Below are 25,820 nucleotides of genomic sequence, written 5' to 3' on the forward strand. Positions count from 1 at the left end.
AGTATTTTATTCTTGAATTCAGTGGGAATTCTGATCGACCACTCACAGTAAGCTCACAGATGAATCGGACCCCTACCCATGATCTTGAGCAGAATGCTTCTGTTCCTTCCGGAGGGCTTCCCAGGGAAGCTTCCTGAGGGCCGTGCTATATAACCCCGCCCAGGTCCTCCCTGAGAGTCTCTCCAGCGAGGGTCAGCATATCAACCCTGGGGGCACATTCACATTGTCTCAAGGGCGCAAGTGTCTCAAGGGCACCCCTTGAGTCTGCAGGGCACTGAGCATCACCCACCGCCATTGTGGGTCCTCTTGAGGGACAGAAAACTCCAATGTCTCCCACAACCAGGCAACTCAATAGGAGCTGGGCTCAAGATGTCAGGGAGCGTTTGGAGTCGTGCCTGCCTACCAGAGACCTAATCAAATCCAAACATTTTTAAAATGTACGCTGACCTAACGGAACTCCGCTAGCAAATGTCAGCTCCCAGGCCGCCAGACAGAAACCCCTGGTTTACAAGCTTTTCAGGGGTCAAATCTGAGGAGCTGGCTTTCTTGACAAAACCCCAGAGCACAACACAACCACGGAAGGAGGGTGGGAATACTGTGGGTCTTCTCATAAGTGTGTCTGGTCCAGGGATAAAGCCTGTCCAGGAGCTGGCCCCGGGTGGGTCCCTGGCAAACTTCTGTCCGGGAGTTTTTAACCCCTGAGCAAGTTCTAAAAATCTGACCACTTTTAAGGTTCCTGGGTGCTCAAGAAGAGGTCGCCTAACGCGCCGGCCTGTCAGGGAGGTCATTTCAGCATTTCCCCACACTGGCCTCGCTGTCACCCATGTTATCCCGGGCCCAGGCTCCCAGGTCTGCTGGTTCCTGGGAAAAGCGGCACCACTCTTGTTTCACAAACTCTGGTAGCAGGAGCAGAAGCCTCGCTCTCCAGAACTTAGCCGCCCCTCGTCCCTGGCTGGGAGGCTGCTGGAAGGGACGGGAGCTGCGGGGCGTCCTGCCGTCTGTGAGGGCTCAGCCGCGCCTCTCGGTATCCTAATCCGGCCTCCTCTTTATGACAGGCAGGGACTCCTGTTAGATCCCCTATCAGTTACATTTCGCTTCTCATTTCAGTCAAAGTGTCAACAATCTGGAATACTCCCCCATCCTTCTAGCGGTATTTTTAGAACAAACAAACAACTGACATATTTAGCTAAAATAAATCACCTCAAGAAACCCCGGTTTGGCTCATTTTTTGCTCCCGCTCCGGTTCTTACTCTCGACTTAGACCAGTGACCGGGACCAGCAGCCAAACTGGAAATGACATGGCCAGGGTGAACTAAAAACACCCCTGGAACCACAGTGCCCGTGTTTCAAAGACCTCCTCCAGGGTGTGAGTTTGGCATTTTTTTGGAAGGGAGCCATTTCACTTAGTGCTATCCACGAAGCACCAAAGAACCAACATGAGCAGTCAGGGCCACTTCCTGAGCGCTGTCTCACCGGGTGGTGGGGGGAGGCCGAGGGGGTACCGTGGAAGTGGGAGCACCTGCCCTCCTCTTTGCTATAAGCAAGCCGGCAAGCAAGTGCCTTTGGCACAGTGGCCATCGAGGAAGTAAATGTGTGAATGGGAAATATCTGAAAGCAAGTCTTCCCATTAAACTATCTGGCTAAAAGAAAATCATCTATTCTCGCTGAACCACAAAGCCATCGGTCATTTCTAAAACGGGGGAGGGAGTGAACCAGAAGCAACTCTACTGACCTGCCACCTGCTCAGAGCCCATCTCTCTGGAGGGTATCCCTGTCCTTATTTCGGACTTAGCTCCCATGGCCCGGATTTCCCTGTATTCCCGAGTCTGAAGCTGGGAGCTCAAGCACAGAAATGAGACATATGGGTCCATTTCAGTGGATGATGGCAGATGTCAAAAGAATGGGAATCCTCTGTCACATGGACCTAGATGGGGAAGAGCCCAGGCCAGATGGGACAGAGACAAAGGAATCCATGAGGATCTGCAGTATAGAAATGGCACCCTCCACTCAAGGACAGGATGGGAACCAGAAAGGAAGGAAACTGGCAGGGAGCTGGGAAGCTGAACCAGCTCTTTGGGACCCAAGGTGGACAATGCACCCATCCCTCTGGGATTGGATGCGAAATGGGACCTAGTTTCTGCACCAGAAAACTGCTGCTGTGAATCCTGGCCTGTTTCACATGTCCCATGTTCTTGGTCTTTACGTCCTGTGTGTTCTCACTTAGCACATCATGAAGGGGTGGGTTTTGTCTTGCTTGGCTTTGCTTCAGCGGTGCCAAGGAGACCAGAAGCAGGACCCTTGTCCGTGGGGGCTGGAGCTTTAGCAGGGGCCCCTGCTCTCCAACGGTGTGCGTGGCGGGGGCCACAGCCATGATCTTTGTTTCTTCTGAGGTGCTTGGGACACTCTAGAGTAATTCTTCACACGGCACTGTAAGCGGCACGAAGGCAGGGACGGTGCTCTCCTCGGCCGTGGCAGAAAGTGGGAGCTCTCTAACCTTTAATTAGGGGGGTGCTCAAAGAACAGATAATCGGGTCATCTGTAGGTGGGTTATTGATCCCAACCAGCTGTTTCCAGCTGAGGATTCCCACAAGAATACTGACAGGATAAACGTGGAGACTGTCTTCTTTGCTCTCGGGGACTTTTGTTGTGTTTTGTTTTTAAACAAATAGTAAATAGTAATCTTTCATGACCTTAAAATGCAAAAAGACCACTATGAATGCACTGACATTCACCTGTATTTGGACTGTTGGATATTTTTCGCACAGTTGGCTGGGTAACTAGCAGGTAGGTGCTTTATATGATCCATATGTAGTAAGCAGATATCATCATTGTATACAGCAGAAATTGGCAGATTAAAACCGAAATGGACAATGGAAGAAACACAGGTAGACACACGCTTGGCCAGAACTAAGGCTACCAGACTACTCGGTAGGGTCATCAGTTTCAACCACTCACTGCGCAAACGTGTATTAACGTGTACAGCATGGGCTAGGTGCTAGGGACCCAGAGGTTTCAGGAAACACCTTGCATGAAGTCTGAGGATGACACTCCATACTTTGAATTGTTGAATAAGGTATCTAGAAGAACTTGCAATCTTGTAAAGAAAAGCTCCAGAATAAATAAACCTTGTGCATGCCACCACTGGGGATAGATGGCTTTGGGGTGGCCGCCCTAGCCTGGCCTCTCCCAGCTGCCAGGCCTCCTGAAGAGCTCTCTCCCCTGGCTGATGGGAGAGCGGCACATCCTGAAGGCTTTCTCTCCAGCATGCCCTAAAATAACCAGGAAAAGGGGAACTCTCTGGAAAGGAAGCAGGAGAGTCCCCTGAGGACTTAGGACTGGGGGACAAACAGCCACATGCATATCTAGGACTGGGCATGTGGACTCAGGGAGCAGAGTTTGGGCCAGCTCAACTCCCAATATGAGGACAAAGCCATCCCTAATCCTGGAGCAGGGAGGTCTTCTCATGACCCAACATGGCTTCGAATACATTTCTCCTCCATTTTCTCTTTTCCAGTTCCTCTACCCATACCTCACAAACCCAATTTTCAGTTTCTAAGCCGTTTTTCATTGGCTTTTGGGTATTTTGCCTCTCTTAACAAGCATCTACATTTACTGAAGGCAACACGGCAGACCCAGAACTTCACAGAAAGATTACATCAACGGGCTGGTGCAGGGGGCGACCACTTCCCCTGCCTCAGCAAGCCCCTCCCAGAAGAACCGTGGCTTTGTGACCCAGAGCCAGAGAGTCAAAGGGTGGAGGGGCCCCCGGCCATCTAATCTCAGCCTCTCAAGAATACTGGCAACCCTCCTACCACCACATATGTCTACAGGGAGAGAGGCTGGAAGGCTGATTTTTTTTTAATTGTGGTAAAATATACATAACGTAAAATCTACCATTTCAAAGCGTACAGTTCAGTGGCATTAAGTATATTCACAGTGTTGTACAACCATCACCACCATCCATCTCCAGAACGTTTTTCCTCTTACAAAACTGAAGCTCTGTACCCAATAAATGCTAACTCCTCATGTTCCCCTTGCCCCAGCCCCTTGGCAACCCCTAGTCTGCTTTCTGCCTCTGTGATTTTGGCTGCTCCAGGAACCTCACAGAACAGTAGCCACACAGTATTTGTCTTCTTGTGTCTGGCTTATTTCACTGAGCATAATGTCCTAAAGTTTCATCCATACGGTAGCTTATGTCAGATCTTCCTTCCTGTTTAAGGCCAAATAATATTCCATCCTATGTATATATCACACGTTGGTTATCCGTTCATTCATCCGTGGGCACTTGGGTTGCTTCCACATCTTTAGCTATTGTGAAGAGTGCTGCTGTGAACACGAGTGTGCGGCTATCTATTTGAGTTCCTGCTTTCAATTCTTTTGAGTACTTACCCAGATGTGGAATTGCTGGATCATATGGTATTTCTATTTTTAACTTTTTGACGCACTGCCATACTATTTTCCACAGTGGCTGCACCATTTTACATTCCCACCAGCAGGGCACAAAGGTCCCAGTTCCTCCACATCCTCGCCAACACTCATGACTTTCTGGTGTGTGTGTGTGTGTGTGTGTGTGTGTGTGTGCGTGTGCACGTTACTAACAGCTGTCCTAATGGGTATGAAGTAGTATCTCATTGTGGTTTTGATTTACATTTCCCTGATAATTACGATGTTACGAATACTTTCATGTGCTTGTCGGCCAGTTGAATATCTACTTTGGACAAATGTCTGTTCAAGTTCCTTGGCCGATTTTTTTTGTTTGGGTTGTTTTTTGGTTGTCGGAAGTTGTTTTTAAGTAACCTACTGCACCGATGAATCTGCTGCGCTTTGATCCACGGTGTCTTTGAGGGTGCCACCCATTTTCTTTTGCCCAAAGATCCTCCTCTCCAGCTTGTATTCAGGCGTGGGCATCCCTGGGTGGGTTACCTTGCACTCATCCCTCCCAGACATCCTTCAGGTTTCCATGGATTATTTCTCTGAGCTAACGAGAAGAATAATCTCTTTCTTGTGGCCCAACTTTCTATCAAGTGCAAATTTAATGGACATGTTCATTACTCCATCACTCGGCTCAGGCATAAGAATAGCCCACAGCACCTGGCCTCTCAGTAATCACTACATCAAAACATTACTCAGTATCATCTTTCAACTTACATTGAGTGTAAGTGAGACACAGTGAGGAAGAGACAGCCTTACTTGCCAAGTAATGATTTTTTTTTTTAAACCAGATATATGCTCCACTCAAGTACAGAATGATCCTAACCATGTTTTCCAGTTTATTGATAAGATTGACAGGGGAGACAGCATAAAAATGCGGTCCTTCTGGATTGCTAGCTCTGAGCATAAAATGTCTTTCTCTTATTCATGGCAGCCTTCCCAACGCCTAGCATGGTACCTGGAAGGTGGTAGGAACTCAGTGCTTCAAAGGCAGTGATTAAGAGCACAGATGTTGAGGCCAGACCACCTGTGTTCAAATCATGACTGTGACTGACGAGGTGGGTAATTTTGGACAAACTAGTTTACCTTTCTGTGCCTCGATTTCTTTAGCTGTAAAATGGGGGTGATAACCCTGCCCACCGTGATCAAATGAGTTTAGAATGAATTTACAATGTGCTGATAAGAGTTGCCTATAACAACTATTATCATAAATGCTAATAATTATCACTGCCAAGTGAATGAGTAGATGTTATGTATGCCCACTGCTTTCCATGCAGTTAGTTCCCACTGGTGTCAAAAGAAATGTGATCTCTCGCATGTGTGAGAGTATAAGATCACCCACAGGAGAGTGTTTAGAAGAGCTGGTGGTCTTCTGGTCAGGTGACTGAGGACTTGTGTCAGTAGCCTCTCATGTATCAAAGTTACGGATCAGAAAACATACTGGAGGCATCCGGGTGGCTCAGATGGTTGAGTGTCTGATTCCTGATTTCAGCTCAGGTCATGATGCCAGGGTTGTGGGATCAAGCCCCACAATCTGGGGTCTGCACTGAGCGTGGAACCTGCTTGGGATTCTCACTCCTTCCCTCCCTCTGCCCCTCTCTCCCACTCGCATGCTCTCTCTCTAAAAAATAAATAGATAAAATAAAATTTAAAGGAAATGTACTTAAGAGAGTTGGTCACACACCTTAATGATGCCACTTGGATTTGTATCCTTGAGAGGTTCTAAAAATTGCTTTCTTATGCTTTGCGTCACAAACCGCATTTGTGGTTTAAATAAGAAAGATTAAAATTCAAATCAATTAACAATTTGTAATCAGTCAGGCTGCACAGCCACCATTTGTCTCAGGGCAAGAAGCTAAACCTGGCAGCGGCTGCCCTTAGCAGCTACTGTAAGGCTGGCTGAATTAGAAGAAAACATTTTAGTTACACTAAAATTCTCAGATGCCACTGTAAGTAGGATACTATCTGATATATTTTTCAAAGACAAAAAGGAACAAACTGTCAGCTTCCATCCCATTATTTTATCTAAAAATGCATCCCCATGGCAGAAACACAAAGTCTGTGAGGGGCTGACCAAGACGCTCACTGACAGACTGCCACACCGTCCCCCAGAGAGACACCTGTTCCAAACATCACCTGGCAGCTACATCTACCTTCTTGGGCCAATGAAGAAATCTACCAAGTAAAGTGTATTCATCGATCAGGAAATTTTTGCAAAGCTGTCTTTCAAAAGGAGAAATATCAAGGCTCCTCTAACAAGTACATTAGATAAGGAATCTACCCGAATTTACACTCTTCAATAGAAAAATGTGTTCTTTGTTAGATTTTATTTTGGGAAAAACTTACAATGTGTTAAAGACATTTTGGGGCACTGGGGTGGCTCAGTCGGGTAAGCGTCCAACTTTTGATTTTGGCTCAGGTCACGATCTTGCAGTTTGTAAGACTGAGCCCCGTGTCGGGCTCTGTGCTGACAGGGAGGATCCTGCTTGGGATTCTCTCTCTCCCTCTCCCTCTGCCCCTCCCCTGCTTGTGTGTACTTTCTCTTTCTCTTAAAATAAATAAACAAATAGATAAATAAATAAACATTTAATATATAATCAGCAAATAATTTGTCATTCTTTTGATTAGGTATTTAATAAAAGTTTTTAAAAAATAATTTTTTAAGAGAAAAAGAAGTCACCACAAGAGGAACAAAATAAGAGAATACATCTACAGAAATCGTACACATAAATCCAACCATACCATTACTTATATTAAATGTGAATGCACTAAACACTTAAGACAAAGGGCAGGAATGATCAGACTAAATAAAAAAGCAAGACCCAATCATAAGCTATCTATAAGAGAAGTATTTGGCTGAAAAGAAATAATGGCAGAAAATTTTCTAGAAATGATAAACAATACCAATCCACCATTTAAGTAAGCCCAGTGAATCCGAGCAGAAGCCACTCTTATCTGTATTACAGTGAAAATGTACAGTGTCAGCAACAATAGCAATTAAGAATAGCCAGAGAGAAAAGACAGATGACATTGAAATGATCTAAAATTAAACAAATAGTTGACTTCTCAACAACTCCAAGAGGAAAAAGCAAGATCATTTGTGCTGTGAGAAAATGTGAGCCTAGAATTATATATCCAGTTGGAAAATCTCTTTCGAGAGTAAAGCCAAATATATTTTCAGACACAAACTGAGAAAGTGTGCCAGCAACAGACCCTCACTAAAATTTCTAGGATAATCACTAAACAAAAACCAAAACAGAATGTTTCTTTTCCAAATTGGCAAGTAAAAAATACGTAACAAAAACACAATTAACCTAAAAGAAGGTAGGAAAAGAGAGGATAACCTATGAAAAAAAGGGCAGGACAAAGAGAAAGCACAAATGAGGTAGGAGACACTAACGCAAATATAATAGTATTTACAGTAAATGGAAATGAATTAAATGTTCCAGATAAGACTGTCGGCCTGAGTTTAAAAAAAAAAAAAAATTAGCTGTCTATATTGAGCACAAGAGTGAATCTAAAACATAAGCATATAATAAGTTCAAGATAACAGAATGAAGAAAGATACTCCAAGCGTGCATGCAGTGTGCACATGTATTGTATGTGTGCACATATTAGATAAATGTTGTGGATGTGTGTGTATAGCATGACAAACTAGAATTTGAAGCAAAGTGAATTATGTAACTTATTACATAATGATAAAGGGTTGAATTTACCAGGAAGACAAGCAATTCTAAATTTATATGCACCTTATAGCACAGCTTTAAACTATATAAAGCAAACATTGCTAGAACTATGTGGGGAAATAGGACAATCCACCATCCCAGTGGCACATTTCAACACACCTCTGCTCAACAATTGATCGGTTAAGTAAACAAAAAACATCAGTAAGACTGAAGAAGATCTGAATAGTGCAATTAATAGCTTAATCTAATAAATATATATGAAATATATACAAATATATAAAAATGTACCTCCAAATACAGAAAGCGTTCTTTTCAAGCACAGATGGAATATTTACAAGGAGTGACCACATGCTGGGCCATAAAAAAAGTCAACACATTTCAAGTTCATATAGATTGCAGTTTCTGAACACAATTCAATGAAGTTATGAAAAGCCCATTAACAAAAGATAAGTGGAAAGACCCATATACGTGACAATTATAAAACACAGTTCTAAAATAACTGATGGGTCAAATAAGAATAATGGAGATTTAAAGTTATTTAGAATAAAATAATGATAAAAATTTCACATACTGAAATTGTGGTCTCCCAACTAAAGCAGCACTTGGTGGGAAATTTTTAGTCTTAAATGTTTATGTCAGAAAACAAGAAAGACAAAAATTAAAAATGAACTAAACACCTAACTTAAAAGATTAAGAAGGAAAACCAAGCAAAACAAAACAAACTCAAAGAAAATAGAAGAAAGAAAATAATAGAAGAACAGAAATTCATGGAAGACAAAGTAAAAATACAGTTGAGACCATAAAAAAGCTGGTTCTTCGAAAAGGTCAATGTAACAGACAAATTTCTGGCAAGGCTATTCAAGAAAATTAAAAAGAAAGCACATTAAGCAGTATTAGGAATGGAAAAGACTTAACCATAGGTGCTACCTGACAACAAACAGATCATAAAAAAACATGAACAACTTTATGCCAAGGAAATTTAATATTTAGATGAGATGAACAAACCCTTAAAATATATGTTGTATGTTTCAGCCTCTATGTTATATGTAGCTTAATAAAATAAGTGGAAAACTTGAAAACCCCCTAATTATTATTATTAGTAGTAGTAGTATTTATGAAATTTATTGTCAAATTGGTTTCCATACAACACCCAGTGCTCATCCCAACAGGTGCCCTCCCCCCAACCCCCATTATTTTTTAAAAGCATCAGAAGGGGGCGCCTGGGTGGCGCAGTCGGTTAAGCGTCCGACTTCAGCCAGGTCACGATCTCACGGTCCGGGAGTTCGAGCCCCGCGTCAGGCTCTGGGCTGATGGCTCAGAGCCTGGAGCCTGTTTCCGATTCTGTGTCTCCCTCTCTCTCTGCCCCTCCCCTGTTCATGCTCTGTCTCTCTCTGTCCCAAAAATAAATAAACGTTGAAAAAAAAAATTAAAAAAAAAAAATAAATAAAAGCATCAGAAGTCTTTCCATAGAAAAAAAAACCAGCCCCAGATGGTTTTACAGGCAAATTCTACTGAAACTCATTATTCTAGAAACAGGTAATTCCAATCTTACACAAATGATTCGAAAACACCCCCAAAATGATTCCAACTCCTTTTAGGAGGCTGGCCTAATCTTGATGCCATAACTTGACAAGTATGCAAAGAGAAGGGAAAATTACAAGGTATTTCACACCTGAACATAAATATAAATGTTCCTTTAAAAATTAGCAACCAACTCTCTCATCACCTATAGCAATTCATCTCATATAATTTCATAACTAACATCTTTTGCATTACTACCATTTGGAAGTGATAATTACAATTTTATTTACATTTAAAAAATAAATAAAAATAAAAATTAGTCAACTGAATCCATTAAAATAAGCTAATATGTCATGATCAAGTTGGGCTTATTCCAAGAATGCAGAGTTAATTTAACATTAAAAAATATCAATTAATATAACATTCAGATTCAAGGGAGTAAAATCATACAACAATCTCAATAAATATAGAAAAAGAGTTTGATAAAATTCAATATCAATTCATGATTTAAAAAGATCAACACTTAGCAAGCCAGTAAGAAGAAAAGTTCCTTATCTTCTTAAATAATATCTATAAACAAACTTGTAAAAAGCTTAATTTGTAATGGCAAAACACTGAAAGAATTTTATTCAACTATACAGAAGGCCCAGTAAGGCCAGTTTTAAAAAGTTGAGGGATTAGAGATAAAGAAACTGAATTTTAATTATTTCAGATAAAAGTCATTGTCTATACAGAAATCCCAAAGTAATCTATACATAGATTGTTAGAAGTAACAAGAGTTTAGCTGAGTTGCTGGGTCAAGAAGAATATACAAAAATCAGCCACCTTTCTACACACTAACAACAAATAGATAGCAAATTTGATAAAGAAAAAAATACTACATATATAGTGTATACAAATGAAATTTTTTTCAGGTAGTTAGGAATAAAGCTAGTTAAAAATGGGCAAAATATTTATAAGAAAAATCATAAAACTTCATTAAAAAGTATTTTTAAAGACCTAAATAATTAGATACAATGGCCATGGATTAGAAAACCAACTGTCATAAATATATAATTCTCCTCAAACTGAGCTATTAGACTAAATGCAATTCCAATAGATTTGTTTTTGTTTTTGTTTTTGGAACTTGACAAAATTGATTCAAAAATTTATACACAAGGGCACCTGAGTGGCTGAGTTGGTTGAGTGTCCGACTCTTGATTTTGGCTCAGGTCATGATCCCAGCATTGTGGGATCGAGCCCTGTGTCAGGCTCCGTGTTGGGCATAGAGCCTGCTTAAGATTCTCTCTCTCTCTCTCTCTCTCTCTCTCTCTCTCCCTCTGCCCTTCTCTCCCACTCACTGTCTCTCTCTAAGGAAAAAAAAATTTATATGCAAGTTCAAAGACCTGAGAATAGCCACAACACTCTTGAAGAGCAACATATGGGGACAAACTTACCCCCCATATAATAAAGTTGTAAGAATTCAGAAAGTGGCAATCACACACAGATGGGTACATTGACTGAAAGAACCAAACAGAAAGCTCAGAAATAGCAACCCCCAATATGGGCATTTGATTTAAGGCAAAAATGATACTGTGGAACAACAGGGAAAGGAATCTTTTCAATACATGATGCTAAGACAAGCAATTTTTCCATAGAGGGAAAAATTACACTACATCCTTCACACCATACATATATAAAACAATCATTTCCAGATGGACCCTTAGATTTAAGTGTGAAAGGTAACACAAGAGAGTTCTTAGGATATAACTTAGGAGACTTATCTTCGTGACCCTAGAGAAGGGAAAGTAAGGTTTCCTAAACTAGATGCAGAAAGTAAAATCCATAAAGGAGATAACTGATAAATTCAATCGCTTTAAACATAAGAACTTCTGTTCATCAGAAGACAAGGCACAGACTGGTGGAAGATTTTTACAACACATGTCACCAACAAAAGGACTCGTAACCATAATATATAAAGAAATGTCACCAATTGGTATGAAAAAGTCAACCCAATTAGGAAAGAAGAAAGATTTCTCCCTGTACTTCACAAAACAGAAAAGCTAAATGACCAATAAACAAATACAAAGGTATGCAACCTCATGCAACTTAAATTCACAATGTAACACCATTGCCAAAAATAAGTCTGAAACACCGGGTATTGGTGTAGGCAGCCACATGGGCTCTTGGGCACTGCTGGTGGGAAACTGGCACAACCCCTTTGGAAAATAGTTTGGAATCATTTGGTAAAATGGAAGATGCAGATACCCTATGACCCAACAATCTCACTGCTACATAATGCCTGGAGTGTTTGCACATGTGCACCAGGTGACCTGTACAAGGATATATTGGGACGCCTGGGTGGCTCAGTTGGTTAAGCATCTGACTTTGGCTCAGGTCATGATCTCGCAGTTTGTGGGTTTGAGCCCTGCAATAGCTCAGAGCCTGGAGCCCGCTTCAGATCCTGTGTCTCCCTCTCTCTGTCTGCCCACCCTCACCCCAACTTGCGCTCTGTCTCTCTCAAAAATATATAAATAAACATTAAAAAAAAAAAGAATATCTACAGCAGCTTTGTTTGTAACAGCTGAAAATGGAAAACAACCTGTATACCCATTTGCGATCAACTAGAAAAATACATCTTGGTATATTTGTATAATAAAATACTATTTATCGGTATAAAGAATAAATTGCTGCTGCAGGCGGTAAGGACCAACCCCAAGAATACAATGCCACACGATGAAAGCAAGCAGTATAAGGATATACTCAGTACAATTCCATTAAAAATGTTTAGATATGCAAAACCAGAAATTTTCATTCTTTGGGACTGCAAACAGATATGGTACAGAAACACAAGGGAATGCTCAACATAGAACTCAGGATGCAGTTAACGTCCGGAGATGTTAGAGAGGTAAGGGGATAGGATAGGCAGGGATACATAGGAAATTCATAGGCAATATTAATTTTCCTTTTCTTAAACTAAGAAGTGAGCACACATGTTAACTGTATTATTATTTTAAATATATTTAATAAATAACCTTTAGCTTTTACTCAATATTTAATAACAATCATTTTAAAGGATTCTCAAATATCATATTTGAGAACACTGTAGAAGGACTTGTAATACCAATAACATGGATTCCTACCAATTACTGAGTGATTACCATGTACAAATGCCTTAAATGCACTAGCTAAGACAGCTGAACGTCCTCAGGGGGGCAGCTGGTCTCTCAAGTACTACTTATCCTTACTGTCACCATGAAATGATAAAAGATGGCACTTAAGTACCTTGAATGAGCTTCACAGGGACCAAAAAGTCTATTATTCTCTGCATCAGGCTAAGAGGCTAGCTAAATCAATGCTCTGTTCAACAGTTTAACTGCCCAACAGTTAAACAGGCCTAAGCCCAACTGTGGGAGGGGCTTTCTCCTCCATCTGGCAAGTTATCTAGGAGGAAACATCAAGCATGTCCTCAGTCTGTGTATGGCCATTGGGACACGAGAAACATGAGGCATTCCCAGGCTTCCGAGAGCCTACGGTTCTGCGGGAGACGAGCTTGTCACAAACGGATAATACGTGTCGGCATTCGGGACAGGTGCCCACATGGTCTTGTTTAGGTTGGTGATGAAATGTTTTACCCACGTTGGAAAGAAACCATGGGATCCACCAATTACATCTGGCCCCAACTTTTCACAAAGTATTCTTGGGAAGAAGTTTCCCATCACATAGGAAGAAATACAAATATTTAAAAAGCAAACAAGTCATTGGCTGCTCTCAGACCTGCTGCCATATGCTTTGCTTTTTTGAGCTTACAGCTTAACATTAAAATAACAGGCCTGCATTCTTCAAATATCTCTACTGCTGTTCCTTACTTATTCTACTTGAAAAGGCTGTCAGCTGCTGTCACTTGGAAGCATTACCATATTAGCCACCACTGTTTACTGCTCACTGTGTGGCGTGGCTATTAGTTTAATAAGCCTCCTCTCGGATGACACCCGAGGCTGTCTACACAGGAGACACACGCGGGAGTCTAACGTCTAATGAAGGTGTTGGGGTGGGAGGCAAGGAATGCCGCTTTATAAATATTGATGAGAGAAACCGAATTCAACGGCATCAGGTTGCACTTTACTGATGGGTAAAGGACCGAGTCCTTTTTAAAGTGCTTTCACCATTTTAAGATTCCTTGGGCTAACCGGCTTTGGATACAATCCAGAAACACACTCGGTGTGCAAAAGAGCAAGTTTGAGGCCTGCAAGAAGTAAAAAAAACACTGCAGCAGAGCTCTTTAATTCACTCTGCACAAATAGCTGAACCTACAAAAGAAATCTCTAGTCAGAGGTTTCCTGGGTTATAATGAGAATTTTCTCGATGGGGAGAAGAGAACTGCCCTTTTCACTTGAAGACAAAGAAATGTTTGTAATGGAAATGCGTGAACCAATTTTCCAAGGAGAGCTGAAACGCACTGATTAAAAACAGTGAAGTGATGAGGCACGGAAATAAAGCCAAAGCCGAGCCACTTAAAATTCGCCACGGCGGCACTGATTTCTGAAAGTGAAGGGAGCTGCCCTGAGCCCCCGTCTGCATTCCTTCCCTCCCTCCCTCCCGCCCCAAGCCACCCCCCCCCCCCCCCCCCCCCGCCCCATCACTGACCCTGCCACTTAGACAATTAGAACCTGCCAGCGTTTCTGGCCACAGTATACTGGTTACCAGGCTACTCCACTGAGGATAAAACGGGAACCAAGGCACCCACACAACAGTGTCCTTCTCCACAAAGCCTAACCGACAGGCCCGGATTCAGGGATTTGGAAGAATGTTGTGAATTCAAGTAGACCGACACGCATATGGCAGTTTACAATGTCAATTCTTCAGTTAGGTACAGACACTAATTGATTTATTTAGGGAATTCTATTTCCTAGAGAACAAAACCAAGGTACAAAGAGGTCAGTACCTTGTTGCAAGGTGCCTAAAAGATGATAACCGCCTGGAACTAGCAGAAGGCGCCGGTGACCAGGACAAACCAGCCATAAAGCCTGTTTCCCAGGCTTCAGGCACTGGAGTCGGCTCGGTTTAACTGGTGCCATATCCGTGTGTATCTGTATTAGCATTTACTTCGTATTTTTCTTTAAATTGACTTTGAAACAACTCATTTGAAAAATCTGTGGTCTCCCTCTGAGCAGGAATTTCTATGAAATCACACTTTGATACACAGGTATATTTTTTCTAATGTGCATCTTAAAAAATAAAAATGTTCATCCACCATCCATCTAAAATCATCTTGGGGCGCCTGGGTGGCTCAGTCGGTTAAGCGTCCGACTTCGGCTCAGGTCACGATCTCACGGTATGTGAGTTCGAGCCCCGCGTCGGGCTCTGGGCTGACGGCTCAGAGCCTGGAGCCTGTTTCGGATTCTGTGTCTCCCTCTCTCTCTGCCCCTCCCCCGTTCATGCTCTATCTCTCTGTCTCAAAAATAAATAAACGTTAAAAAAAAAAATTTTTAAATCATCTAATGTGCACCAAAGCTACACACACATTGGGAAAGACTGGATAAGGTGTTTTAACGTAATAAGGTGACCTAACAGGCTATGTTTGTTTCTAAATATCATGGAAAAACAAGAATAAAGGAATTTTGTACTATTTACCCTCAGGGTATCCATGAAGGACTTAAATTAGATAGAGTGATGGAAGGAGGAAAGAAGTAAAGTTAATAACTTCTGAGTAAGGGAAAACAAAAGGCCAGGATCACTTACATAAAATTTTCTGGATATTCACTCAGGGCCATGTCAATGATATTCAGAGCATCGTGATAATGCTTTTGTGCAGACAGTAAGAGGGCAAGAAGGTGCAGGGAGTTGGCATCATCGCCTTGAAGTTGAAGAGCTTGGCGGACGTACCCCAGAGCCTCTGGTATCTGGTTTGAAACAAAATCAAAAAGAATTTTAAAATACACACACACACACACACACACACACACGAGAAGATACCATTTCAATATCTGATTCCCCATAAACATCAAAGTTGCTTCACCCTGTGCCACATTCAGATTTTAACCTTTGTGATAGCCCCAGGATATTAACCACAAACATGCAGACAGATGTCTTCTTCAAGAGACAGTATGACCTGCGGAGTGATGCTAGATGCTCTGCTTCTCTGTAAAACTGCCAATACCAAATCTTTTGTTTCTCTCCAAAACACAATTTCTCTTTTTCCACAAAACTGATCCACTCTTGATTATGCCCAAGGTTGTTTCACTCACAATGGAGACACATACAAGTTGCCAGAGGTTTTTAGTGTAATTAAGCTGCCTTAGCTGAACTGTTCTCATTTTTTGAAGTATTAGTGAACTAAAGTACATAAGAAATTACAAAACCTCAAACAGAGCTTTCCAAAGGATCAGACACCCGTGAATCTTTTCAAGTTCCTTTGTCCTGGACATCTCCATCAGGCATCAAGGAAATATGCAAACAAACCAACAAACAAAAACCCCACACCTTTCCAAACTACAACCTAAAATAACTTGATCCAAGGAACACATTGCAATGCCGCATACAAAGCAGATGTATCCAAATTCAAATAGGGTGAGATAAAACTTCAACCTTTAAAATGCAAGAGCTGTGCAAGACTCTTCAAAACTGTCCAAGCACCAGGGTTGATAAAATGCATACATAATGGATATTTGAACGCCCGAAATTCCGTGCAGGTTTAACAGTAACTGGGGGGAATTAGAACCTGACACTGGATTTCGAAATAGAGCTCAGGACTGAAGCATTCTTACACAACCACCCAGGGACTGCTTCCTGTCCCCCTGCCTCAACTCCAGTCCAGACCTCTTCTCTGTTCGCCTGCTTCTTCCCAGCCCTCGGTAACCTCACTCTGTAGCAAGAAGCCACGACTTCCCAAACCTATTCATTTTCCTCTCTGAAATTCCATTTAGGATGATTTAAGTTATAAAGCCTGGCTACAGAGACTTTCTGCCACCGAGCCATAGAATCAGGGCTGTCACAGCCTGGGAGAGGGCTCATCCAGCCCAGCCATTTGTTTACAGGGAGGGAGCCGAGTCCAGGGAGGTGACAAGACTTGAGCATTGCCATCTAGCTAGTGAGTGACTGAGTCAAGAGTGGCTCTAGACCTTCTGATTCCTCTCCTGTCCTCTCCTCCTGCGCAAATGGCATTGGCTCTAAAGATAAGAGGGCCACAGCCTTGGGGCCCCTGCCCAGCAGGGACACTCTCCCACAGAGGTCTGGTGTCTTCACACTGCGGGCCTGCAAAGATAGCGGCTGGACCCACAAGGCCCCACCTATGTAACCTCTCTTCGAGGAGACAACCCACTGCGTGAACAGCCCTCAGCTTCCTGTTAGGAAGGTCGAAGGCAGGTGTACTTCTGGTGTGGATCTGCAGGGGTGACCAGAGCAATCAGGGACAAACTGATAACAGGATTCAACATGATGGCCTTAAGGGAGAGCTGACTGGGAAGGAATTCAAAGCTGGTTTCTTCATTCAACGAGTGTTACCAGGTACTAACACATGGTGGGCAGTGTCCCAGGCACCAGGGTATAGTGATGAAGGTGACAGCTTCCTGCCCTCTTGGAACCTGAAGTCTAGGGAGGAAGACAGGTCCTGAACAGGAGAGCTGAGCAGGAGGAAGGAGAAGAGATGGCTCCTGCAGGAAGGAGGTTTCAGGAAGAAGGTGAGAGACGCTCCTGGTGGAGGAGGGCCCGGGGGGTCGACCCCCAGTGCGCAGCTGAGGCAGTAGCAAGCTCCCCATCCGTCCAGCTGTGAGCCCTACCATGCCGGGCGACAGGGCCCACACAGAGGAGGCATTCTGGTTTCCTCGGTCCCCGGGTCACCACGGGAAGGCACTCCTCAACACCATTCCCAGGCCCGCGGGGAGTCAGAAGCATGCCCACAGCCCCGGCCTATCCGGGGAATGGCATGTCTGGGGAACTGACCTCTGCTTCACCCTCCAGTCAGCACTCAGGAATGTGCTGGGGTTACCACCAGTGTCTTGCACCTGGTGGGCAGGCAGGCATGCGGCCAGACTCTCAGAGCAGCTGGGAGGGGACGGGAGGGTATGAGAATGGTCAAGACGGCTTCTGGAAGCTGCTGTTGGGAAGAGGAAGGCCAGCGAAGCTTGCCTCTCCAGCAAGGAGAGTGCTGAGGAGTCCCGTATGTCGAGGGGGAGCCATTGTGACTGTCCCTCTCTTCCACATGTTATAAAGGAAACTGGTACCTCTTGCCCATGCGTGCCGGCCACTTCCTGTCAATCGCCAGCACCTTACGATGACCAGTGGCTAATCCCCACCGCGCAGCTCGGCACTGGGTCTGCCAGCAAGGGACAAAGGCTCTTTGGTGACTCCTGGGTTCATTCAGGGGGTCTGCCACGTGCTGCAGCCCGTGTTGCCCTCTGAACCCTCCAGATGTGTGGACGTAATCTCCCAAAGCGGAGCCCGGGACATGTGTGTCTTCACGGCAGATGCCCAAACTGACCAAAACACCAGTGGCTGTGCCGTGAGGAGTCAGCATCCTCTGAGAAGAGACTGGCTTCGGGTCAGCTTCGGGTCAGTGAAAGAAGACCAGCTACTGCCTCAGAGGGAGGCGCGCACACCAAGTTCAGAGAACGTGAGAGAAACTGACCTGTCTGGAGATGGCAAGCTGCAGAGCCAGGTAGAAAGCTGCTTGGTGATCTGTAGGTGACAGGCTGTGGGCCCTGAAAAAGTATTGATGGCCATTAGAACGCAGGAGAGGCCATTTGAACCCTTCCTATCCAATGAGTATTCCCATTTGCAGTTTTACACGCAGGCCACATATTTACGCAACGTTTCCTTTAAACTCTCCTCTTTTGTCCATTAGCAAGTGTGACGTGTTTTCCCTCTTATGGCTGTGTGTGCGTATGGCGCCGGAGCCTGCCTCTGTGTTTCGTCTAGCATCTGAAATGGCAGCCAAGGACCCTTGGCTTTGAGGAGGTGAAGCCACAAAGCCCTGAGGTCTGACCCCCCAACCCCCCAGCAGACGCCTCCCTTGGGCTGAGCAGGAGAAGCCCACGTGTCATGCTAGGACACGGTGAGGCTATGAGTACACTTGGCAAGGTGACGGCTGCTTTGGTTAAGTTTTGGCTTGGCCTTAACACTACTCCCTCCAAATGTCGGGATTTCAGGGAAACCGTATGAAAATCAAAGACCTGGCTTTGCTTGTAAAATGAGGTTTTGGTTTTTGATGAACCATGGGAAGAGGAGGATTCTCATTCCGCCTTTTGAAGCTTCTACTAAGCTCCCTCCAGCTTACTAATGTAGTCTGCGTAACTATGCATGTAAGTCTCTGTGGCCAGACACTAGGCTTGGTTTTATTAACTGGCCTTTGACAGCAAAGGGGAAGAGGCTGTACTGGCCTCCTACTTGATTGCAAACACAGTCATTCTTGCTTTTATGTGGAGGCCAATTGTATTTCACCAAGAGTAACTCAAAATGTGACTCGACGAGGCAGCAGTCTGTGTTCAGAAGTCTGGTAGGAAGAGAAAAACAAACTTTCAGTTTCTTCAAAAGGCACTACGGGGCCGACTAATTACCACTGGGGGTGGGGGTGGGGCAGACAGTACACAACCCTTCACGGGCCTCTGTCAACACTCTGGGATTAAAGGAGAATCTTCTACCAGCAGAAAACAAATCTGAGATAGAAAAGGAAGCCAAATCATTATGTATTCAATGGCAGCAAACACGTCAAGGATGTCTTCCTGTAGTAATAAGACCTTTTGCAGAAACCATCTGTCTGCTGTGGAGAAAAAGGCTAAACAGTCTTCCAGGTATTTGGGACCCAGAAAATACGCTACTGGGTCCAACAAGTAGGGCATCGTTTAGACAAATGTGGTAGCTCCAGTGCAGGACTGGGGAAACTGGGGTGGTGACTGTCCTTTAGGTACACTCAACAGCAAAGGACCCAAACCCCCATTCCTGCGAATCTTCATTCATCATCTTGCCTCAAGACACAGCCCTCATGTAAGAGGCTGAGACTGAAAGAGGTGTGCGTGTTGTCCTTTTAAATGTCATATTTCTGGGGCGCCTGGGTGGCTCGGTCGGTTAAGCGTCCGACTTCAGCTCAGGTCATGATCTCACGGTCTGTGAGTTTGAGCCCCGCGTCGGGCTCTGTGCTGACAGCTCAGAGCCTGGAGCCTGTTTCAGATTCTGTGTCTCCCTCTCTCTCTGCGCCTCCCCTGTTCATGCTCTGTCTCTCTCTGTCTCAAAAATAAATAAAACGTTAAAAAAAAAAATTCAAATGTCGTATTTCTGCCAGAGGCCTACTCGGTGGGCTCCAGGTTTTATGATTTTACAAGTATTGGTTTTCCATGAATTTGTACATCAAAGAATTTTTTTTTCTTTGGTGTCCATAAAAAGTGAAATTGGAATGTCATGTTTTCTGTCTCTCCCAATTATTCAGGGAAAACGAATACACACTTAATTATGAAGAGACTTTGAATTATTTAGCATTATTTATTTTATCTTATCTTCTTTCACAATGGATGAAGCCAGGTTTTTACAACCCTCAAAAAAAACCCCAAATTCCTCAGAGCTACCATTTTCTCAGGCCAGGTTAGACTTGTCACAAATGAAGTTAAACCAAGTCACGGTTGCTTCTGCCCAACACCAACCAAGAAAAGCTGGCAACGGCTTGGTGAGTTCAGGGAGTAGATGGGGATAGTTCTGACCAAAGGCCCACTCTGGCCTCCTCAAATAACGATTAACTGCCAGCCACAGCACTATGAAAGAAACAAACCAGGAACGACAGAAATCTTGGCATTTCTGGGGTGCATCAGGACAAAACCTGAAGACTGCCAACTTGACTACCCAACTGCCAAGTTTCTAACAGGACACAACTTAAACATACACATTGAAAAATCTTATTTCAATAATTTTGCTAATGAATTAAACTGACCACTTTAGCCTATGAAAGAAAAAAGGAGATAAGGAGAATGCCCAAGAAAACAAGAAAAAGCGCACAGTGTGGGGCTCATGTGGACTCCAGAAAACTTGCTTCGGTCATGTAGAACAGTTTCAGCAGCTAGGCTTCCTGTGACAAAACTATGCCAACAGAAAACGTGCTCAACAGAAATGACCAAGCAATGCAAGTGAGAGGAAAGACATTAGTAGCGATCTTGAAAACTGTAAGCCTGCTGGACTCAGCATATGGACTTAAAGCAGCCTCATAAAGCCCATTCCCATAGAGTCAGCACCTGGTAAGGCTGCTAAGAGAAACCCAAAGACCTAAAAATGTCACCCCATGGATGCTCACAAAGCACCTCCCTTGTCAAAGCACCTCCATATCCATTAAGTCAGTTTCTCTTCTATAAGAAAAAATTATTAGATTGCTGGCTCATTGAGGCTGCCCATCTGTCCATCCATCTACTCATCCATCATCCCCCTACCCAAGTCACCCACCCATCCATCCAGTCATCCACCCATCCATCCATCCATCCATCCATCCATCCATCCATCTGTCCACTTATCTTTCATCCATCTCAACTAGTCGCCCATCCATCCACCTGCCCTTCCATCCATCTATTAGTCCATCTAGTCATCTGACCACTCATCCATCCATCCATCCTAGTCATTCATCCATCCACTAATCCATCCCTCCATCTACATATCCAACCATCCACCCCTCTATCCACTCATCCATCTATCCATATCCACCTATCCATTCACTCACACATCCAACCAATCATCCATCCACCACTCATCCATCCATTCACCCTAGTCATCCATCCATCCATCCATCCATCCATCCTAGTCACACATCCACCCATAAATCCATCCATCCATCCATCCATCCATCCATCCATCCATCCATCCTAGTCACACATCCACCCACAAATCCATCCATCCATCCATCCATCCATCCATCCATCCATCCGTCCATCCATCCATCCATATTATGCAGTACCTATTGCAATGCCAGGACATGTCCTAGCCTCTTGGAGAGGAAGGAGATGAAAGAACAACACAAGCGTCTTTCCTTCAGAAGCTCCCCACAACCCCGCAGAGGGGGAGACCCAAAGTGATCGTTACAGTGCAGTGGGAGCATGTCCTGGGAGAGGTATGCCAGGGTGCTATTGGAGAGCATGGATGGGCCTCCCAGACCACCTGGCTGAAACTCAGAATGCCTTGAGGTCACTCTAGTGCTTTCCTAGACTCTGGTTCCAACATCCTCTAGAGATGAACCAAGAATATAGAGAAGGCTGACCAATTTGAACCTGGTCCATAAGACACATACCTGGTAACAAGAACAACTGTAGTTTATGAAGCATCTACTATTAAGCATCCTGTCCAAGAGCATCCAGCAAAAGAGGTAAAGCCAGAAGTGAAATTCTGAGGCCTTGTCTCCCTAGCATAACACTCCATTGCCTTGTTTGGCCAACTCTTAAGGTCCCATTAGTCCTAATTACAGTGGACATGGGATCTGTGTGTTATTAAGGAAATAAAAAATACAAACCTGATGAAAGTTATTACTCAGGAACCTCCCTTTAGTTACACACATAGGATATGACCAACTTGTCCCAGTTTGCCCAGGATATTCCTGGTTTTAGTACTGAAAGTCCCATATTCTGGGAAACTGCCCAGTTCCTGACGAACTGTGCATAAAACATGCCACATTAACTTAAACTGAAGCTAGGAGGGGGAGAGAAAAAAAAGCGAGATTGGACCCCCTGTAACACTTTATATGGCAAATGTGAATGACACCATGTCACCTCTTCCTTGTGGGGCAGCCCAGATTGCTGCCGTTGGGAGGTCAAGCTGCTGAAACATGCTCTCGACTGTTTGCAGACTTGCTTTCCTCTGGAGGACACAAGAGCACAGAAGTAGCCACTCAGACCACTTGTGTGTCTTCAGAAAGCTCGGAAGACAACACTGTTTTTCCTCGTGATTCTTTCATACCAGGCAAATGAGTTGGTTCAGCTGCTTGGGCTGAGTGTATGAGTCAGCAAACAGCTGAGGGTCTCAGTATTAAGATGCAGTCATGCAACTAGGAGGTCTTCAAAAATTGACTTTTGGAATCCACTAGAAAGCAAATCTTTCTGAATTCTGACTCCAGTCATAATTAAGAGTTAATTCTCACATGCTATATCTATAACCCCATCCCCTTCTTTTGAAAAGTAGGATCCACACCCAGCGTGGAGCTCGAACTCACAACCTCGAGATCAAGAGTTGCACGCTCCACTGACTGAGCCAGCTAGGAGCCCCAACATCATCCTTTTTGAATTATACTGTTTTCTCTTTAAACAAAAAAATTGTCAAACAACGGTATAAACAGAATTGTGGGCAGAAGATTTACAATACACAGTAAATAAGTACTTCTCAGCCAAGTGGTTTTTAAATACCCATTTACATTTAAGAAGTAATACAAATCATTCTTATTTACCTCACATCATTCCCTTATAGATTTCTGTTAAGTCTCCAGTGCACTGGAATAGCTCTAGCTAATGAACGTACTTGAAACAAAATAATTTTATTCCTTTGAAAAATATTCTTTATTTCACACAAATACTAATTTAGGTTAGCCTTCCCCAATATGATCGTGTAGGTTAGCAGGATTTTATTACTCTTTATTCCCATATGAACTAATATTTTTAAAAATCTCCATGAATTAAAACCCAAGCAAAAAAAGGAACAAAAAGGGATTTCAGGCCAATGGAATAGCTGTTATATAACATGAAGTTACGAATTCTGGCAGCTCAAGGCAGACCACCGCCATAGCTGTTTTTAGACAGTCGGGAAGATGTGCCGATTTAAGAAAAATGAAACAGATGTGATGGCCACTTTTCATAGGCATCCATGTGTGGGCTTTACAAACTAGGACTGCAGGACGTGAAACTCCAAATCATTTGAAATGGAAATGCTTTCCACACTCCATGCTGAAGAACGTTAACAAAAGCTTAGCATGGAGATAGGAGGTCTGTCTGCAGATGTCAAGTGGTACTTTGCGTCATTAACCAGTCTGGGACTGGCAAAAGGGAAGAAGCTATCAGCATGCCTGCTAGGAAACGAAAAGAAATGAGACAAAAGAGTCCCACAGTAACTGAAGCCGGGTGATAATGATTTCATGAAAAAAGGGACACGTGCGCAGTGACAAATCTGTAGGCAACCCCAGTTACTAAAAAAAGAAATTGAACAGAGGTTATTTGGTATTGAGAGGTCCTCATAAAATTTTCAGATAAGTAACGAAGTTTCTAATACAATTCCAAGAAATCAGTGTAACTCAGATACATTTAAGGTGACAGGATCAATACCGATTCAAGATTTGACATCACGGGGCTACCCCTGCAAGCAATGATTCGTTTGGGTGATTTATTATACCTGTGGTAAGGAATAAAATTAGGGCAGCAAAGTATTGTAGGTACGAGGAAAGCTGAGTGGGAGTCAGGCGACCTTGATTCTACCCTGACTTCAGTAGCTGTGTGACTCTGGCAACTCTTTTCCCTCCTGCACACCTTAGTCCCTTACCTGCAGTAGACACATCACTTGTTCGTCTGTCTTATTGGCATGAGGATCAAGTTCAAGGAGGAATGCGAGAGGTCACTCGAGCATTCTCTAATTATAAAGGTGCCCTCCTAATTTCATGAAGAGCATACTTGATGGAGACAATCACAAGGCTTATGGAGCTCAGCGGCAGTGCGGGGTCCTGAGACTTGCTGGCCTGTCTTATCACAGCATCTCAGAAACTGTCCTAAAATCTGGCCTTTTCATTTCTTATAAACATCTTCAGCATGATGTGTAAAAAAACAAACAAAAAAACAAAGGCTAGAAAAGAAATGATCCCTTTTCTAGATGATGACAATTGTCTTTAATAAAAGGAAGCATCTCTCCAGACATACAAAGTGTCCATCTTCTTAGAGCTGAAATCATTTAATTAGGAATGAATAACATGCCCAAGTGGATAAACAGATTAACAATGCCGATTTACGTAGCAACAAGTGGGGCAGCAAGTTTTGATACTGTGTGTTCGGTGCTCGAGATGAAAAGACTCCCGGGGGGAAAATACTGTTTACATAATCTTTATAAATATCTCTTCTTTTTATACTTTTCATACTTTGGTGTCATTATGCACAGCCGAGTGAAAAGATGAACTCCCACTCACCTCTGAAATGCAAGAAGCGCCTTTCTCTGTAGGACCTCCTGCATCCCTCGCAAAGAAGCTAAGAAAAGGGTTCCATTAGTCAGTGGCATGGAAGATCGGGGAGTTTCTGACAAACACAAAGCTCATCATAAAAACTGTACATGCAACTGGGTTAAAAGCAACACAGGACTGTGTGCCCAGCCCCATCCGGGCACTGGGAAATGAAGCCCAGACCGCCCCCAGACGGTTGCACTCTGTGGGCACAACTGTGGAGCCATGCCGAGGGGACAGTATGAGTTGGCTGGTCACCTTGATGCCCCAGGCATAGGGGGCTGTTGTCAAAAGATCAGCTGGGAATTCCAGAGAGGAGCGCGTCTGCTTTCTCGAGCGCGGGCATGTGGCTTCCGGGGGGGGGGGGGGGGGGGGGGGGGGGGAAGACTGCCTCTACTGGATGGTCCAGAGAGATTTAAGCACCAATGGTGTTGATCAGACGGACTTCGGTTCCTTCTGGCACTGACAACTATGATACTGGGCCAAGGGAACTAGCTTGATGCCATACAAGGCCGGTTTAAGTCACGCTGGACAATGGCCAGGACCTTTAATACCTTGATGTGAACATAAGGGATAGACCAGGCAAACCCACAACTGATACTAGAAAATCAGCTGAAAAGTGTGAGGCCATCTTGCTGTGAGGCCACACGTCCCCTGTATAGAACATATGAGAAACGGCTTCCTTAAGGTCTGTCATGGGAACTATAAAGGTACTTTTTACTAGGGCATGAGAAAAAGTCCTGGAGGAACCTGCTTAGGGTTGGAACTGAGGAGGCCCTATCGAACAACCCAGCATGGCCGATCCCCTCCGGCCATGATACTGAGAATGGTGGACAGCTGTCCCAGAGGGCCATAGCTAACTTAGAACAATAGTGACTAAGCTAGAGAGCATCTCAGGCGATCCTACTAAACCATGAATGCAAGATGAGGCTCAACAGGTCAAGCACCTCTCCCAAAATTACCGAGCTAATCAGGGCTGGGGTCCAAACTAAGACTCTATCTGGATAAATATACGGCATTAAACTTAAACTTCACTGAAAGTCGCCCATAGTTAAAAC

At 43.8% G+C, this 25,820-nt stretch overlaps 1 protein-coding gene across 8 annotated transcripts in view; it reads right to left on the minus strand.

Moving 5' to 3' along the window:
- Positions 1-25,820, minus strand: part of TTC7B (tetratricopeptide repeat domain 7B) — a 256,147-nt gene that overhangs the window by 78,754 nt on the left and 151,573 nt on the right. For all 8 annotated transcript variants that reach the window (XM_045451860.1, XM_045451858.1, XM_045451859.1 and 5 more), the window contains 3 exons: positions 24,733-24,790; positions 18,244-18,316; positions 15,360-15,520 (listed from right to left, as the gene is read on the minus strand). In XM_045451860.1, the coding sequence (XP_045307816.1) occupies positions 15,360-15,520; positions 18,244-18,316; positions 24,733-24,790 (292 nt within the window). The remainder of the gene's footprint in view (positions 1-15,359; positions 15,521-18,243; positions 18,317-24,732; positions 24,791-25,820) is intronic.

This window comes from Leopardus geoffroyi, chromosome B3 (genome assembly GCF_018350155.1).
Source record: "Leopardus geoffroyi isolate Oge1 chromosome B3, O.geoffroyi_Oge1_pat1.0, whole genome shotgun sequence".
Taxonomy (NCBI): domain Eukaryota; kingdom Metazoa; phylum Chordata; class Mammalia; order Carnivora; family Felidae; genus Leopardus; species Leopardus geoffroyi.